The sequence below is a fragment of the Natator depressus genome, chromosome 4 (genome assembly GCF_965152275.1).
Source record: "Natator depressus isolate rNatDep1 chromosome 4, rNatDep2.hap1, whole genome shotgun sequence".
NCBI classification, from domain to species: Eukaryota; Metazoa; Chordata; order Testudines; family Cheloniidae; genus Natator; species Natator depressus.
This window is the reverse complement of record NC_134237.1, coordinates 126168644-126185499: the sequence shown is the minus strand read 5'-3', so window position 1 is coordinate 126185499 and position 16856 is coordinate 126168644. Positions and strand designations below refer to the sequence as shown.

General features: G+C 43.9%; 1 protein-coding gene and 1 long non-coding RNA gene across 3 annotated transcripts in view; both read left to right on the top strand.

Moving 5' to 3' along the window:
- The window catches only part of FGFRL1 (fibroblast growth factor receptor like 1), a 243943-nt gene extending 236250 nt beyond the window's left edge, over positions 1-7693 (top strand). For both annotated transcript variants that reach the window (XM_074951863.1, XM_074951864.1), the window contains exons 6-7: positions 2894-3247; positions 6100-7693. In XM_074951863.1, coding sequence (XP_074807964.1) covers positions 2894-3247; positions 6100-6509 — 764 coding nt within the window. In that variant the 3' untranslated portion in view covers positions 6510-7693. The remainder of the gene's footprint in view (positions 1-2893; positions 3248-6099) is intronic.
- Positions 7694-15379: 7686 nt separating this feature from the next.
- Positions 15380-16856, top strand: part of LOC141985998 (uncharacterized) — a 46274-nt gene continuing 44797 nt past the window's right edge. Inside the window, exons 1-2 of the long non-coding RNA XR_012639094.1 lie at positions 15380-15495; positions 16369-16442. This is a non-coding gene — a long non-coding RNA (uncharacterized LOC141985998). The remainder of the gene's footprint in view (positions 15496-16368; positions 16443-16856) is intronic.

Here is a 16856-nt window from a genome sequence, read left to right as displayed (position 1 = left end):
ATTTGTAACCCTTGTTGTCATTAGCGTTTTCTGGCTAGGAACAAAAACAGTGACCAAAGGGGCAATAGAACCAGAGCGATAAGAGTATTACAGCATTTTTACAGGCTTCCTCCTATTTTAATAACATGCCATGGGCGTTTCAGGTTTTATTAAATTTCCTTCCTTAAATCTTCCCCAAGCCTCCACTTCTCAGTCTCACTTGCTTAACTGAGTCTAGGTCTTTCCAGCTTCGATCCCTGCTGGTGTGTTCCTCATGTATGATCTCTTAAGAATATGTGACATTTCTGCCACGCTGGCCCACGTTCCCTGGGGTCTCGGTGCCGATAGCCTCCTGTACATCCTATCCTGATTCATCAAAGTATGGAACATTGTTCCTTCCTCCCACCTCAATGCCTGCCCGGTGATACTGGGAACTGGTTCTTTACACACCCAGCCCAAGGGTGGTTTCCATTAAAAGGTCAGCATTTGCCAGCCGTTGCCACACACTGATACCTGAGACACCAGTGTCTCCCTGCACCTAGACGGGGGAAATCTGTGGTACTTCAGATACCTCTCTCCAGAAACGGATGGTAAATACTGACTTTCAGATGTGAGCATTGGAATCTATTCAGCACCCTTGCAAAAATGGATACACTTTTCTTTCACAGTGCCTGACAAAACGGGGTCCCTGCCTGAGGCCGCTGAGTTTAGTAATAATAAATAATAATAGGCTGGTCTGGTGAGCTAGTCTTAATGCTCTTTGAGAACCCTGGGTTTGATTTTCTATCATGGTATCTTGCTTCCCCGGCCAGCAGGGGAATCTTGGAGTGCTCCTGAGATGAGATGGTCAGAGGGCAGAGAAGGCTTCCCTGCTGACTAGGGAAGCAAGACAGCTGTGGAGTTCTCCTCAGAAAACGGCACGGGAAGTGGTGGCTTCTCTATGCTTAGCACATTTGCGATTAGACTAGACGAAATAAGAGTTAATTCAGGTGGAAGTGAAGTACTTGACTTAGGAGGTCTTTCCCACCGCTAACACCTACGGGCTTAAAACTTGGTGTGTAAGCCTCCCTGAGCCAGGAAAGTGGGGGAAAGATGGAGGGCTCCCCGTCAGCATCAGGTTCCCACAGGCATTCTGCCAGCCCCAGTGATGAAGCACTCCTCCCAGTGGACTTCAGGAAGCATGTCCCTGAGTAGCCATTGCTGCCCCCATTAACAGGATCCAGCCTTCACTCCCCACCATCAGCTGGCTAGTGCAGAAAGTGGAGTGGACTTGTCCCGTCTTCTTTGGTAAGTCTAGGGGGCTTTTGGAGAGACAGGGATTGCCCTGTGCAAGGAGAGGGAATGTTCCTTTCCCCCTCTTGTCATACCCACACTGGGCTAGCAACAGCCTGGACCTGTGACTCTCCTGTTGACTCATAATAGGTCCCCGTGGCTAAAGCACACAATATCCTACAGATCTATCAGGGAACATGCAGGACTGCCCCATGGAAACATCCTAAGATTATATATAACTGCCACCCCAGCAGGAAGCTAGCCTGGTGATAATATGGGCCAGCATCGCGATTAATGCCAGGAGCACTTTTGCCATAACAGTCAGCTTAGGTTGCCACCCTTGCTACACTATCCTGCAGGGTTTCCTGAATTTCTTTCTGGAATAATGACAGGAAAGTGTCCGTGTGGTTTGCCCTTTTTCACCCTGGCTCAGGACACTTACCTGCCCTGTTCCAGATTCAGAGAATAACGCTGCATGTGTTATACCCCTGAGGATCAAAGTGCACCATTAAGCACAGGCCTGTGCCAGGGGCAGTGCAGAACTGCACTGTGCCCCTGCAGCAGACATGCCAAACCCATGAAAAAAATGCAGAAATTGGGCTTTTTTTTTTGGCTTAATTGGCTTGTGAGTTGTTTGTTGGCTAGTTTTTGGCTTGTTGCTTGCTTGGCTTGTAGCTTGTTGCTTCTTTTTTTTGATCAGTTCCTGGCAAGCGGGGTAAGGGAAGGCAAGCAGGGGCTAGTTGGGGAGAGAGTCAGGGGTGCACAGCGGGCCCACTGCAATCCCAGATTGCCCACTGGGCGGATCTAGTCACATAGAGTATTGGGGTTCTTAGGGATTGGCTTGGTTTGGCCTTGTTTTGAAATGGGATTAGCTTGATTTTTGGCTTCTTGTGAAAGTTGGGGTGCTTATTTACCATGTGAAAATTGGCAACTGTGCCCTGCGGGAGAGCTCTGGGAAATGCTTCTCCTAAGGAGGTGCAATCCATGCTCAGGATGCAGTCAGGACAGCAGCTGCTGCAGCACCCCTTCCAAGCATGCAACCTGCCTTCACCTCTGTGGCCATTCAGCTACACTAGCCAGTCTCAGCAATGGGGTATGTGGCCCATCCTCCTCCTTGCCTCTCCTTTTTGGAGAGGGGTAGTAGCAGGGGACAGTTCTTGCACTCAAGAGAGCACAGGGACTTCAAATGGGCCAGAACCTTGAATGGATGGTACAGAGTAGGGGAAAGGCTGCTCGGTGTCTTCCCTTTTCCCCAACCCCTCCATTACTGAACACCTGCAATATCTAGTCCTATGCATACCACCTGGGAAATGCAGCTTTATAAACTGGGCTTGTGTTACGGTTGAGTGACAGTTTTAAGTCCTCTTTAAAGCAGGAGGGAAACTAGTTAGTTCTGGGGTTGAACTGTGTGACTCCCCGTAACATTAGTGGGGCTTGGGTGGCTGAATACTGATGCCCCTAGCTCAGTAGGTAGCTGGGATAATGTGATCAGAGAAGAGATGGAAAATACCTTTGAGATGAGATTTCTGGGGCCTGATTCCTTAGCACTGACAGAGGGATTTGCAGCCTCTGTCTTTAAACAGTCCCCAATCGGATTGAGGAACACAATTTATTTTTCATCACATGTTGTATTTGTTTGCAGAAAGGACTCGGTCCAAACCCATTCTCACAGGAACGCACCCTGTGAACACGACCGTGGACTATGGTGGGACCACGTCGTTCCAGTGCAAGGTCCGCAGCGACGTCAAGCCCGTCATCCAGTGGCTGAAAAGGGTGGAGTACGGCACAGAGAACAAGTACAACTCCACGATTGACGTCGGGGGGCAGAAGTTTGTCGTGCTCCCCACCGGGGAGGTCTGGTCCCGTCCGGACGGCTCCTACTTAAACAAACTGATGATAACACGAGCCAAAGAGGAGGACGCTGGGATGTACATCTGCCTAGGGGCAAACACAATGGGATACAGCTTCCGCAGTGCTTTCCTCACAGTGTTGCCCGGTGAGTGTGGGTTGACTGGAACTTTCCTTCTAAACTGTCCTGGCCCAGCATGTTCTGCATTGCGGCATCATTGCAATCGCTGATCCAGATCCTCAGCTGGTATAAATCGCTTTCCTCCATTGACTCAGTGGAGCTTCACTGATTTACACAGCTCGGGATCTGGCGAGCTTTGGTGAGTGGCCAGATTATGCTGATTTTTCTACTGCCCGTGGTGTGCCTGAGTTGCTCTCCTCCCTGAGCCTCCTTGTAGGCTGCTGCATAAATAACGGCTCTGGCAAGGTTAAATAACCGGGTTGAAAATTCCTGATCTGCTTTTGTGCTGGAGCAGGGCTGGGAAGTCGTATTGTGATGCCGTCTGTGCAACGCCCTGTAAAGTGAGCCCAGGCACTCAAAGGAGCTGAATGCCCCTCCCCTCCCTGTTTTTTTTATTGGTTTGTTGGTAAAAGGAAACAATGAAACAAGCCCATAAACTGAGAAGAATGAAAACAGTGTAAGGATCACAGCCAAAGGAGAAGAATGGGTGTGAAAGAGATTATGATAGGCTTGTTAATTTCTTATTTGATGAGTCCCTGGGAGCTGTTGTGCCGAGCTCAGAACTGCTTCCCTCTTTGCTCCTGCCCTGTGCTCTGCTCTGTGGCTGAGACCTGCAGTACAGGAGCTTTCTAGGGCTTCCAGTCTAACTTCTTCATTGTCCCTTTTGCCCTCTTTAAAGTGCGGTCCTGCCCCGCACAGTGATTTTATAATCCAGAGTCTGCTGGCTTTAGTGACAAAAACAAATCGGCCTTGCTTTTCGTCCTCTCCGCCCGGCAGAGCCACTGCAGCTCAGAGAAGAGAGGAGAGGGAAAGAAGTGGTGTAAATGTGGTCCTTATTGTATACATTAAGCGTTTAAAAAAAAAAAAAAGATGTTTTTCTGGTGGTTTTTTTGTTTGTTTGTTTGTTTTTACTGAAATAACTAAAAAAAACCCAAGCTCTACGTGTACTATTTCAGACTAACACTAGATTTCGGCCTCAATGAAAGACAAAGAGTCATTGACATCTTTAAAGAAGTTTGGCTTGGAAAGAAAGTTATACACATTTGAAAATATTGTACAGTAGAGTACAAGATTAGGATTGCGAATTCACAAATGATCTTGTATGTGTCATCTCAGATTTTTATATGGCACCTTTCATCACATTATCTGAGCTCTGGTACCTTAGGGCCAAATGTTTAAAGTTATCTAGGTAGCTACAGCTGCAGATAACCCCCTAGCGGAATTTTCAAAAGCCCCTAGGCACCCAGGCCCCTATGGGAGTTAGGCACCTAGGTGCTTTTTGAAAACCCCACTGAGGTCTTATCTGCCTTTTTAGGTGCCTAGATACCTTTCAAAATCTGGCCCTGAAAGCCCTGATTCAGCAAAGCGGCTCAGCTTTCAGCATGTGCTTAAGTCCATCCCTATTCAGCACAGCACTTACACATGTGTAAATCCTATTGAAGACAATGGGATTAAGCACAGGTTTACAGTTCAGTACATGCTTAAGTGCTTTTATGACCAGGAATGGACACAGGCATGTGCCTAAGTTAGGTAATTCAAATTGTGTTTCCCGCAGCACCACTAATTGAGCCCTGGATGCATATTATACAAAGTCTACTATTATGCAAAGGGGGCCAGAACCTAAACCCTGAATTTTGGGAGTGTGGATCTGATTCTGAACAGTGCCATTTCGGCCTGTCTCACTAGGGCTTAAATGGAACAACGTGTTCATGAATGCAGGATGCTAGAGGTTTGTAAGAGGGATAATCAACTGCATTTCTTGACTATCTGCAATTCAATTCTCGGTGGCGACGGTGCTGTAAAATTGAATATAAAGTGCTGCACGCAGTGAGCTGCTCTGGTGAGAACAAAAACATACGCCTCTGTCACTAAAGCCTTGATCCTGCTCCTGGGGCACTGTACAGGTGCAGTGAATCAGGGCCTGAGCCATTAGTAGTGGGTCAGTGTCGAAGCGAATAGTAACTGCAGACATGGCAGAGGGCTTATATGGGATTCTTCTTACTTACCCGAAGCTGGGACTCCCTACCTTGGATTATCCTGAACAAGCACACACACTCAGTTCTGCAGTGCCTGGGAATCCCACACGAAGTCCTAGTCCTCCCTTGTCTCAGCAGAGCACCAAGAGGTGCTGCAGGAGGGATGCTAGTTAACCTGCCTCTTCCTGTCCCAAACTTGCCCTCCTGCCCACATAAGAGACCACTCCTGCAAGGTACCACTCCTGCATGGTCCCTAGCCTGAGTATTGCTGAGTGTGTATTAGCTACAGGAAGATGGACTGATACTAGAGAGGGATATTTAAGACTTAATGAACAGAGAGACGTGTCTGGCAGAGGCCAATATGGGACAGGCCTCTGCTCCGCGTAACCAGATCATGCAGGTCCAATTGCTGGGCAGCTGACATGGCCTGCGTTTCATCCTCTGGTCTGGATAGAGAAGCCAGCTCCATCTCTGAGCGCTGGGGCTGAGAGACCATCTGTTGGACTGACTCTGAAGAGGACACTAGAACTGGGGAACTAAAGCATAATAAATTATTGATAAAAAACCTTTTAGGGTTCCCTGCATCTTAAACAAAAGAAATTGATTTGTTTGTCCTTTCAGTGCTTTTCAAAGGAGAAACAGCAGCAAAACGTTATGATGTTGGCAGTGTGTCCCCCCTTGTATTTGGCATGGCTGGGGTTGTCAGACAGACTATACAAAAGCCAGCCTTAGCTTGACATCTGTTTTGAATCCTCCTCTCCTGGTTTTAATTAACTCTTTCGATTTCTCCCCTTCCCTCTTGTAACACACTCTCTCTCTCTCTCATGCAAACCTGATGTCCAGATCCCAAGCCACCGAGCGCCCCTGTGGCCCCGTCCTCTGCTAGCAGCCTGCCGTGGCCGGTGATCATCGGGATCCCCGCTGGAGCAGTCTTCATCTTCGGGACGATCCTCCTGTGGCTCTGCCAGGCCAAAAAGAAGCCCTGCTCTCCCCCAACTGCTGCTCCCATGCACAGACCGCAGGCCAGAGACAGGATCTGTGTCTCCCAGGGTCCTGACAAGGACTGCATCTCCTCCATAAACTATGAGGAATACGTAGCCCACCAGCAGCATTTGCTATCCCAAGGGCCTGCGATGGCCCCAGCCATGGCATCAAAAATGTACCCAAAGATTTACACAGACATCCACACTCACACGCACTCACATGTGGAAGGCAAAGTTCACCAGCATCAGCACATTCATTATCAGTGTTAAAGGGCAGCCATAGACCTTATTGGTGCTTTTTTTCTCATGGTACCTCAGAACAGACTGCTTCGAGTCAGCTAACACTGCCAGCAAAAGGCAAAGTGGACGGAGGAGGGAGAGAGAGAGAGAAAGAGATTTTTTTTTTTGTTATTATTACCATTAGGATGTAGATGAGGAATAATGAAGGAATTCCCAATCTCAGCACAAAGGCAGCCATCTAAAACAATGGAAACTTCTTGTATGTCTAAATCAAGATGGCAACAGATAAGGCAGGAAGCTGTGACATGAAACACCACCGACCCTGTTGCATTACGAAGCAGAGGAAGAAGAGGAGAACACGACGGTATTGCAGTTGATACTGCAGTTCCTGCCTCTAGCACATGCCATCTGTTTTGGTGCAAGGCGCATCAGACGTCTTACCCTTGGGAATGTACAGAAGAGCCCTTTATCTCAGAGTGGCTGAAGCTAGGAAGTACCTGAGGTGTAGTGCCAAAGCACCAGGAGACTGTAATCAATTGAAACATTCAATTGCCCAATTTCAAACGAAAACATAAGCAGAAGAGTTTCTGGAAAACACATTTCTATTTATGAAGTGAAACTCCACATGCATCTCGCCAGCAGTAACTTTGCCTGACAGTTGGTGATAACTTTGCTGGCTGGTTCCATTTCTGCAAATCAAGGGTATTGTGTTTTCCCCAAGGGGGCACTGCTTGAAATCTTTAAAAATGTTCAACTCACCCCAATGCTATGACTCAGTGCCACTGCCAGGAAGAAGGAAGGACATTGTACAATGCTACTTTATATTTATATTTAAGAAATAATAATTAATAATAACTGAACTGCTGAAGGTCAAGAAAAGAAAACATGCTGCCCTTTTCTGATGCCGCTAGCTGTGATTCTCAATCAGATCTTCATGGCTTACAGTGACAAGCTACTGGATTAACTGTGTCAGTGAAAAATAAATGAACAAGTAAAAATAAAAAGAGAGAGAAAAGAGAGAAAATAATTGTTTATGGAATTATGAATTTGCTAAATATGCACCTAGGGTTGTGTGTGGTTTTTCTTTCCAGATAATGTTTTGCAGTTGATTCAAACAATCTCATTTCAGTTTCATTTAAAACAACAAGAAAGAAAGAAAGAAAGAAAGAAAGAAAGAAAGAAAGAAAGAAAGAAAGAAAGAAAGAAAGAAAGAACGTATTAAATACCTATATGGACTAGAAATGAATTCAATCACAAATATAAAACCTTTGTAATTCTATATAGAGTTTAAACAGAAGTCATGTATATTTAATTTATTTTGTTAAACAAGAAAAAAAGTATGATATTTTCCTCAAAACAGGCATTTCTATACATATTTTTGATCAAAGAAACTAAAGATGAATTGTGGGTTTTTTCCAGGTTCTTACAGGTGCCATGCTCCAAATATAAGCAATGTAACATATAACAGTACTTTATTTAACCAAATTGAAAGTCATATGTTTGTATGCATTTTTACAATAGCCATGTGTAATTGTTCTAGCAGCATCTCTGGCACTACAGGCGCCATCATTTCCAATAGAAGCGGCTATCGTGTGCTGTTTATAACCGGTTCGGAAAGTTTTGCTGCGGACTGATCACTGCCTCTACACCCCATGTTATCCTGGCCTCATTAACAAAGAGCTCAGAGCACAAGAAAACTTGTTCCACCGTTCATTTAAAAACGTGGTTTGATTTTTTTTGGTGAACATTACAAGACGTGAACCGGAGACCTGTGATATAATTAATAATACCTTTTTAAAAAAAAGGTTTTAAAAGTGAAATGTTCCGAGGCGTGAGCCCATCAGGTGGACTTCTGCCTCTGAGTGTTTGGGGGTGGGGGGCGGATTGTAAGTCTGAACAAATTATTTGATCCATAAAAGCAGCTTCTGAGCATAAAACATTCAATAGAGATGAAATTCACCACAGCAAGGGGAACCTGCACAAGGCCCTCTGTACCACTTAAGCCCCCTGTTAAGGGCTTATGGCTCAATCCTGCAAGGGGCCAAGTACTCTGGCCTTGAGCCACCAAAGCACGTAACTTCGCAAACATAGGGCCTTGTGCGCTGACGTTATTTTCCATTGGCTTCAGTATCAGTCAGATCAGACACATTGAAGTTAATGGGAATAGTCAGATGCTTAAAAATCAGCACCGTTTTAAATGCTTTGCTGGTCAGGGCCAGAGAGCTCAGCGCCTGACTGGCTGGAGCTTGTAAGTGGTGTGTAGGGCCTTCTGCACTGGTGTGAATTTCACCCACAGGCTCTGGAATAACACAGCAAGGGGTGTATTGTACATTTGTTCCTTGTGTTGCATTCCTATTGGTTGTAATGGAAGTGGAATGAGTGCAGATTATTATACCCCTTATTGTGCGCTTACTATAGATGGTCTATCACGTCAAACCTTCACTCCATTAGGGGGACCCAGACCAGCTTTGATTCCATAAGGCCATAAAGTTAGTTACTAAATTCTGATCTTGGATGCTGGTGCACAGCTCCCTTTGGTTTCAGTGAGCATCGTGAATGAGCATCCATGTGCATAACTGGGGTGTTGTAAGTACTGATTTAACAAAGATTTGCTAATGGCTGCAGTTTACTGAGTGAGCCATGCACACATAAAAAAGTCTATGCACAGTTTCTATGTACATCAACTATGTTATAAGAAGTTAGGAAACTGGTATTTCATGAGAGGCTGTAAGGGCTGTAGCAGAAATGTCACCATCCATTGTGTCTACCTCTCATACAAGTCTATGAGAAGTTTGGTATTTTTATTACCATAACCTGCACAAAGCTAATGCACATTGAAGCAATGTTAAGGGCATGACACAAATCCAAATTCAGAGATAAGGGGGATAGTTCTTCCAACACTTTTTGTGCTGGGGTGCTGTAGGCAGGGACCGCAGGGTGTTACATGCCAAACATGCTGCAATAACTTTACCGCTCTTGCTTTAAAAGCACCCTCCTGTGTGGCCCCACTTTGAGTGAACCACAAGAGACTGCCACATGGCATTGCCAAGATGACAGCAGGAGCTCGGACATGTACAGCTAGATTACTTTTAACTCAAAAATGACAATGTATTTAGCATAGGTCATTGTGTTCCATCCCAAGTAGCGTTCTTACTCGCCATTGACCCTCTCTGCCCCCTTTCATCCTGGGGCTTCAGAATCTTCTTTAATGGAATGAAAACTTTAAAATGTTGCCAGTTGGTCCAGATGGAGGAATTACCTTTTCCGTCTTGGAAATAGACCTTCACCAAGTGCCCTTCAAAGCTCCAGTCTTTAAAATGCGAGTCATATGTGTAGTTGTGAGGAGGGTGGTAAAAGGAAAAAAATTAAGGCGGTCACAGTTAGTTCACCACCACCACTAAGATATTGGTTGTGCAGAAGCCAAGAACAATTGTGGTTCCTGGCCAAGATTTTGAGAAGGCCCTAATGATTTTGCGTGCCCAACTTGAGACATCTTAAAGGTCCTGATTTTCACAAAGTGCTGAGCTCCTGCCTCTGAACATCAGCCTCCTTTAAAGGCCCTCGGGTTGGATAATCAAAAATGGCGGCACCCCGAACCACTAGTCACTTTTGAAAATGATGGCCAAAGTTGTGCTTATCTGGGGATAAGGTCTGTGTGAGACTGGTGCCACTAGCAGTGTAAGCTCCCTCAGGTCGGGTCGGGAGGACATAGGTATGGCCATAGCCCATCCCCGCTTCAGCTTGGGAAGTGCATACGTGTCACCACCAACTCCCATATCCCTCCCTTCCAAAGGGGTAGGTGAAATTCACCCCCATGCAGAAGGCCAGCACAAAACCTCTTAAGGCCATCTTAAACCATGAAAATAGGGCTTGAATGGGATTTAAGCTTTGCGATGGCTCTGTACACATGGGTGAACTTCACCCTTTAGACAGTGTTTTGCCTCCATGAGGCAATGTGCCTCCTTGAGCTCTTGATGGGGCTGACTCTGTTCCACCCTAACGTGGGACATTCATATGCAGGGCTGTATTGTGCCTTACAGGAAACACAAAGCATTCCTATGTCTAAATAAGTTCAGTGAGAGTCTGCTCTTAGTCACCCAGATGTGAACCCATTTTTTCCCCCAGTGAGACAGAATGTGGCCTGACCTTTTTAAAATAAATAGAGAACATTTTAAAAGAACGGTGGACTTGCTAAAAGCTACCCACCACTGACCCTACTTTGAATTCAAGAGCTTGCTATATATACATACACATCAGTCTATGGCATTGAAAGCGGGCCTCACTTTTAAAGGCACAAAACTTGAGGATCAAAAGAAAATTCAGGCTTAATATTGAACATCCTTGTTATTTTGTTTGTGTGGCAAACTGAACATGGCCTTGAATGTCATTTTCTTGTGTGATGTCTTTAAACTTTGTATTGACAATCTTTGTACAGTCAGCCCTTTTAAGGTGAAAGCTTTATCAGACTTTACAAATAAAAAGTGTGATGTCATTTTCAAGCAGTGGGAAAATAAGCTAATTAAAGATATTGGAAGGAGACGCAATGGCCTGTGTGTGTGTGTTTAATGAAAGAGATGGAGGTGTAAAAGCATGAATTTGTAACTACCGTGTGGGTATTAGCATAAAATGGAGTTTTATAAACTTAATATGCATATAGAAATATACCATTTATTTATATGCGTATGTATGTACATATGCGCTCATATACAGGGAATATATGATGGCGTGATGTGGTATAAAAGTTTTATCACAAAACAAGTGCTAATAAAATCTTTACACCACACCACAGTTTGCTGTATTCTGTATATGCAACATATTTAACACAAACATTGTTTTACAAATGTGTCAGAGTTTTAAAAAAATGTATAGGAACTTTTTTTTTTAACCCCTTCTCCTGTAAAGCCAGGTACCATGAGTCCAGCTGTGCACAAGAATTGTTATACAAGAAGTGCTTCAGCCTCTGAAAAGGGGGCTAATTAGCTTTCATGTACAGAAAAATAACAGGGGTGAAATTCTGGGCCTGTTGAAGTCAATGGCAAATCTCCCACTGATTTCAGCTGAGCCAGGATTTAACCCCCTGACGCTGAAGTGTGATACCTCCAGTCCGGCAAAGGCTAGAAGTAAATGCTGGGTCCCACTGGGAAGCTGGCTCATGCAATATCAAACTTTAAAATTGACATTTTTAGGTATAGAAAAGCTGTCACTGGCCCAGGACTGAATCTTGGTTTGGCCCAGACCTTGGCCCTGGTAATTGTGTGGGGAAATTGCACACTTGGGAAGAGAAAAGGGAAAGTGTCTCTGACAGGTTTATTATTTTGGTTGGTTGATGTTCATAGGTTTGGAATATTAGAAAAAAGCATTAAGGGAGTTGAATTAATGGGCAGAAGGCGGGTAAGGTGGTCAAAGGTGAATGATAAACATATGACTTTCTAACTTATAACATGGATGTCACTCCATATAGGTGTAGGGTCTGGAGGAGCATTTATGCTTCTAAATACTTTTGAAGTCAATGAAAGTCCTGTAAATGGGGGCTGTTCCAGCTCTCATTGATGCCAGTGAAAAGACTCCCATTGACTTCACTGAGAGCTGAATCAGACTCGTGGAGCGATTGAAAGGAGTGGGCCCTTAACTTTAAGCTCTTTGTGCCAACTTCTGGCTGGCCCATGAGGGAAAAGGACATAACAACCTGTGGCCAAGACCGAAGCCGGGCAAATTCAAATTAGAAATAAAGCATGCATATTAACAATGAGAGTGATTAACCTCTGAAACAAACTACCAAGTGAAGTGGTGGGTTCTTCATTTCTTGATGTCTTCAGATCAAGACTGGATGCCTTTCTGGGAGTTATACTTTAGTCAAACACAAATTGCTGTTCAGCTGTGACCGCAGTGTCTAGACAGCAGATGATAAAGAGAAACAGTGCAAAGAAAGACCAGGTGCTTAGAATACAGCAAACACCATCATTGGTGTCACAGCCACTGGCAGAATGAGGACGGGAACATGGGACGAGTATTGACAACAAGAAGATGGAGGCGAGAGAGGTTTTGGTTACCTTCCTCCTTGGAGCATCAGAGCACTTGGAGATGAGCAGCTGTTAGAACACCCAGTCGCCCATACAACCCCATTGGCCTCAGCTGTATATGTCTAAGTGAAGGTGAAACGTGTGACTTCTGCACTTTCAAGGGTATTGTTCAAGTAATAGTATTATTCCAGGGGAAATCATTGTCTATCTGCGTGTAATATATTCTGCATTCTGCATTCTGAATATAGCTACCATGCGTGTAGCTACGCACATATTATGACCAACAAATTCAAACTGGAATGCTAAAGCTCAGCACCCGAATCCATATTTCGGGACTTGGGTCTAGATTGTCACAGTTACTTAGGAGCCTAACTCTCATTATTTTAAATGGGAGATAGGGATGTAAATATCTCAGGATCTGGGCCAGAGGCCCCAGTTCAATAAAACATTTAAACGCATGCTTAAATTTAAACATGAGTAGTCCCACTGACTTCAGTGGGACAGCTCACATGCTTAAAATTAAGTGCATGTTTAAATGCCTTACTGAATAAGGGTTAAATAAAACAAGCCTGCTTTTCAGAGAGGCCCAACATGCACGCTTCCTATTGATTTAAATAGCTGTTGAAGGCCCTTGTTATTTAGGCACTTAAATAAGGGCTTGTGGCACTCACATTTGAAAATGTTGGCTTGCATGTGTATTCTATATTTTGGCCCAGCTGAAGTCAATATAGTTGCACCAATTTACATCAGGGGTGACGATGTCTATTATCGGTTGTGAGTTCAACCCTTGAGGGGGCCATTTAGGGATCTGGGGCAAAAATTGGGGATTGGTCCTGCTTTGAGCAGGGGGTTGGACTAGATGACCTCCTGAGGTCCCTTCCAACCCTGATATTCTGTGATTCTATGATATGGACAAAAAGCTACATACACAGCATATGTGCATGTGAATATTTCTGTGTATACTACTACTTGGCTGTTATAGAGCATTTTTTAATCTGTAGATCTCAAAGCGCTTTACAAAGAAGGTCAGCATCATTATCCCCTTTTTAGAGATGGGTAAACTGAAGCACAGAGAGGGGACGTGACCAGCCTAAGGCCACCCAGCAGACCAATGCCAAAACCGGGAATAGAACCCAATCAGCTGTTGAACTGATTAGGATACATAATTTATGCTATCGCTCATGTTGTTTGTAATACGGAATTATTATCATGTTGTAGTGATGGCAGAAAATACAATTATGCTAGTAACCAAAAGGTAATAGATATTTTGGACTGTTTCATTAACATGGTTTTGCCAGGAAGGATTAGTCTACCGATTTCTTGGACTGAGAATCTTGGTTGTTTTGGTTGTTTTTTTCCTAAAAACTGCTTTAAAAAGTACATATTATATTGAGAATGGAGAATAATGCCAAATAAAACTTTTACTTTAATTGCAAATATTGCATTGGTTGTTTTATAAAACTGTCTATTGCAATTTTTGTTTATGTTGCAAGATCTATATGGAGGAAGAAATGACAATACTAAGCTTTTATGGAAACCATATGTGTGGTGGTATGATCTTTATTTGTGGTTCTTTTAGGTTTTACAATTTGCGGGGGAGGGGTCACTGCCATTCTCAGCTTTAATTAGAATTAAACAGATCTTTTTCATGTCCTGTAATATACATGGGCATTAACAAAGCTACCAATCCGCATTTCTTTCCATTTTAACTAAACAAATCCAATTTGAAGGGCATTTGGTCCCTTCTTATTTCTGAGCCACTTTATGTCTTAGAAAAAGGGGTAATAAATAACACTTTAGAAAAAGGCTTCAAAATGTCTGTTTTCCTTGAGCTGGGTAATTAAAAAATTGAGATTACACACAGCAAAATTGCATAGAATTCACTTGCTGATGGAATTAGGTGAATTACACAACTCCTCATACTTGTGCCATAAAACATTATGCTTTCTAGCAGAAATTACCATAATTAGAACTTTAATGCACATACAGTCTCCTGAGCATGGAACATTACCATTAATATACTGGTTAGCAGTTTGGATACATGCAGAGTCCCGCAGAGTAATTTCATATTAATCAAGCCTCTATTGATGTCCTTCTTAAGTTATTCTTTTAAAAAATGTGTAGTGGAGGGAGGATAAGGTGAACAATTAAAGTTAAGTAAAAATGGCATTTCTTTTAACCCACAGTGTTTTTAATTCATTGCAAGTTTTAGTAATAAAAAGCCAATGCTGCATGGTGATCAGTCATTTTGACATTTTTATAGTGTTTTTATTACCCCTGGCTCATTTCCATACTAAAGAGAACATTTGTAACAATACTTTCTTGCTCGGTTATGATTCGAATTCTGCTTTTGCCACGTTTTGCTCGTCTGTTGCTTTGCGCAGTAATACTTTGGGCACACGTCCTCCAGAGCCTGCAGCGTGTTTATTGAAAAGTAAGGGAAAAGAAGGGCCTACTAAAACAATAGGCTACGGCTGGTTGAGTTAACATGGCCATAAGGTCCTTGCTCTGCAGCCAGTCAGTTAGCAAAGCTGTTCAGTAAACATGCCCCTTGGTGGCTGAAAAAATAAATACTCAGGCGACTTGCAGTGGTGTTTTCAGGTATTTTATTTTCTCTGGTTCGAAATTCTGAAGGGTTTGAAAGCCAGTGACTTTGTCACAGAGATAAGAATTGAGTGTTGAGGATGAATTAGAATTGATGTATGTTTTACTGCTGCTTAGGACGAGATGCATTTGAAAAGCGGTGCTCAGGTATTAGAGTGATGAGGCCACATAAATACATAGGTAGAAAGGACATATCACGTCTGATTTTTATGTAAAAATGAATCATTTACCTAAATTGTCCTTATAGAGTCTGATTACTATCAGGTGCTGAGCACCTTCAACTTCCTCTGGAGCGAGCGGGAATTTAGGCTGCTGAACAGTTCACGTACCAGAGTGCTTGGCCAAACCTTACGAGTCTCAATTCGGCAGCATGTTCCTCTTGAGCCAAACAGGTAAGCATGTCCTTAATCCTAAATATGTGCTTCGGTCCCATTGACTTAAAAGGTAAATCTTAAAATTAAGCTTGTGCTTAAGTGCTTTGTTGAACGGGGACTGAGGTTTGAGGCTTTGAGAACTACACAAAATACATTATGAATTGTAAAATTGTGTCCAATTCTCCTGTAATTGAATCCCACTGTCCTCTTGTGATAGGGCATTTGCCTCACATTGGTAATTAAAGGTTAACAAGGGCCTAATTAGCCCAGCAGGTTACATCTGAGGGAGACGGGGTCAGCCCCAGTTTAGTATTGGGCCCAGCTAAGGAGGGGGATAAGGCTTCATAAATGCCCGTCCAAAGCAATGTAAAATGAAGACTTTGGAGCGAGGCAGCTGGTAATCCTGTGCATCCTTCTGGTTTTGTGTGAGTACAAGCAGTTCCTTCTGAACAGCCATGAGCTCAGCAAAGAGCCTCCTCCACTGGGTGTGTTGTACTTAACCATGTTTCTCTTGTCATCTTGCCCTGGATCTGCTGTGTGACTGGTTCCTCACTGACACAATAAGAATGAGCAAACTCACTGGATAAAATAAGAACTGACCTGAACTCCTTCCCGTCCCTCCTTAAAACTCCCCATTGTGGTAATGTACTGTATATAGAAAGCTGCCATATGGTAATGGCTAGCCAGGCGGCGAATTGTTCATGCTGCTACTCGTTGGCTAAGAATAAGAAAGCTAGTCTGTGCAAAAAACAGCCTGGGACAGCTCCATTAACTCCACTGGCACTATGCCAGTTACACCAGCTCAGGATCTGGTCTCCCTATTTTTGTTAACTTGTCTTTAATTTTCTTCCTCCACTCCTGTCAGTCATCCATTATGCCTTGTTTTTTCAGCTCCAGTCCCGCATTGTGATCCATGTTCAGCCACCGACGGCCATGGAGCTCTGCCTGGGCACGACAAATCCCAGGTGAAGCACAAGGCAGGACAGAGGCTTTGCACAGCTCGGTGGGGCGAGCTCTGCTTTCACTGTGCGTAACGTTTTCAAAAGCACCTATGTGATATAGAAACCCAAACTGCCTTTTCAAATGTGATCCCAGCTGCCATGGCGATCCAATCTGCAGTTCAGCGTGCCTCGTTGCGCTATTCTCAGTCGAACATAAGGTCCTCAGCACAGAGACCTGTGGGAAGAATAATGCTGGGACCTGACGCTGCAGAATGCCAAGGTTGCTCTCTGATAGGGTAACTCTCCATGGTAGTTCAATAGCAGCATACGCATCTGCCTCTTGATGTTAGAAGAAATCAACTCTAACATTTATCTGAAACCTTCTTCCAAATCTGGATGCAAAATAGAAGGACACATGAGGATAAGTATGACTAGAAG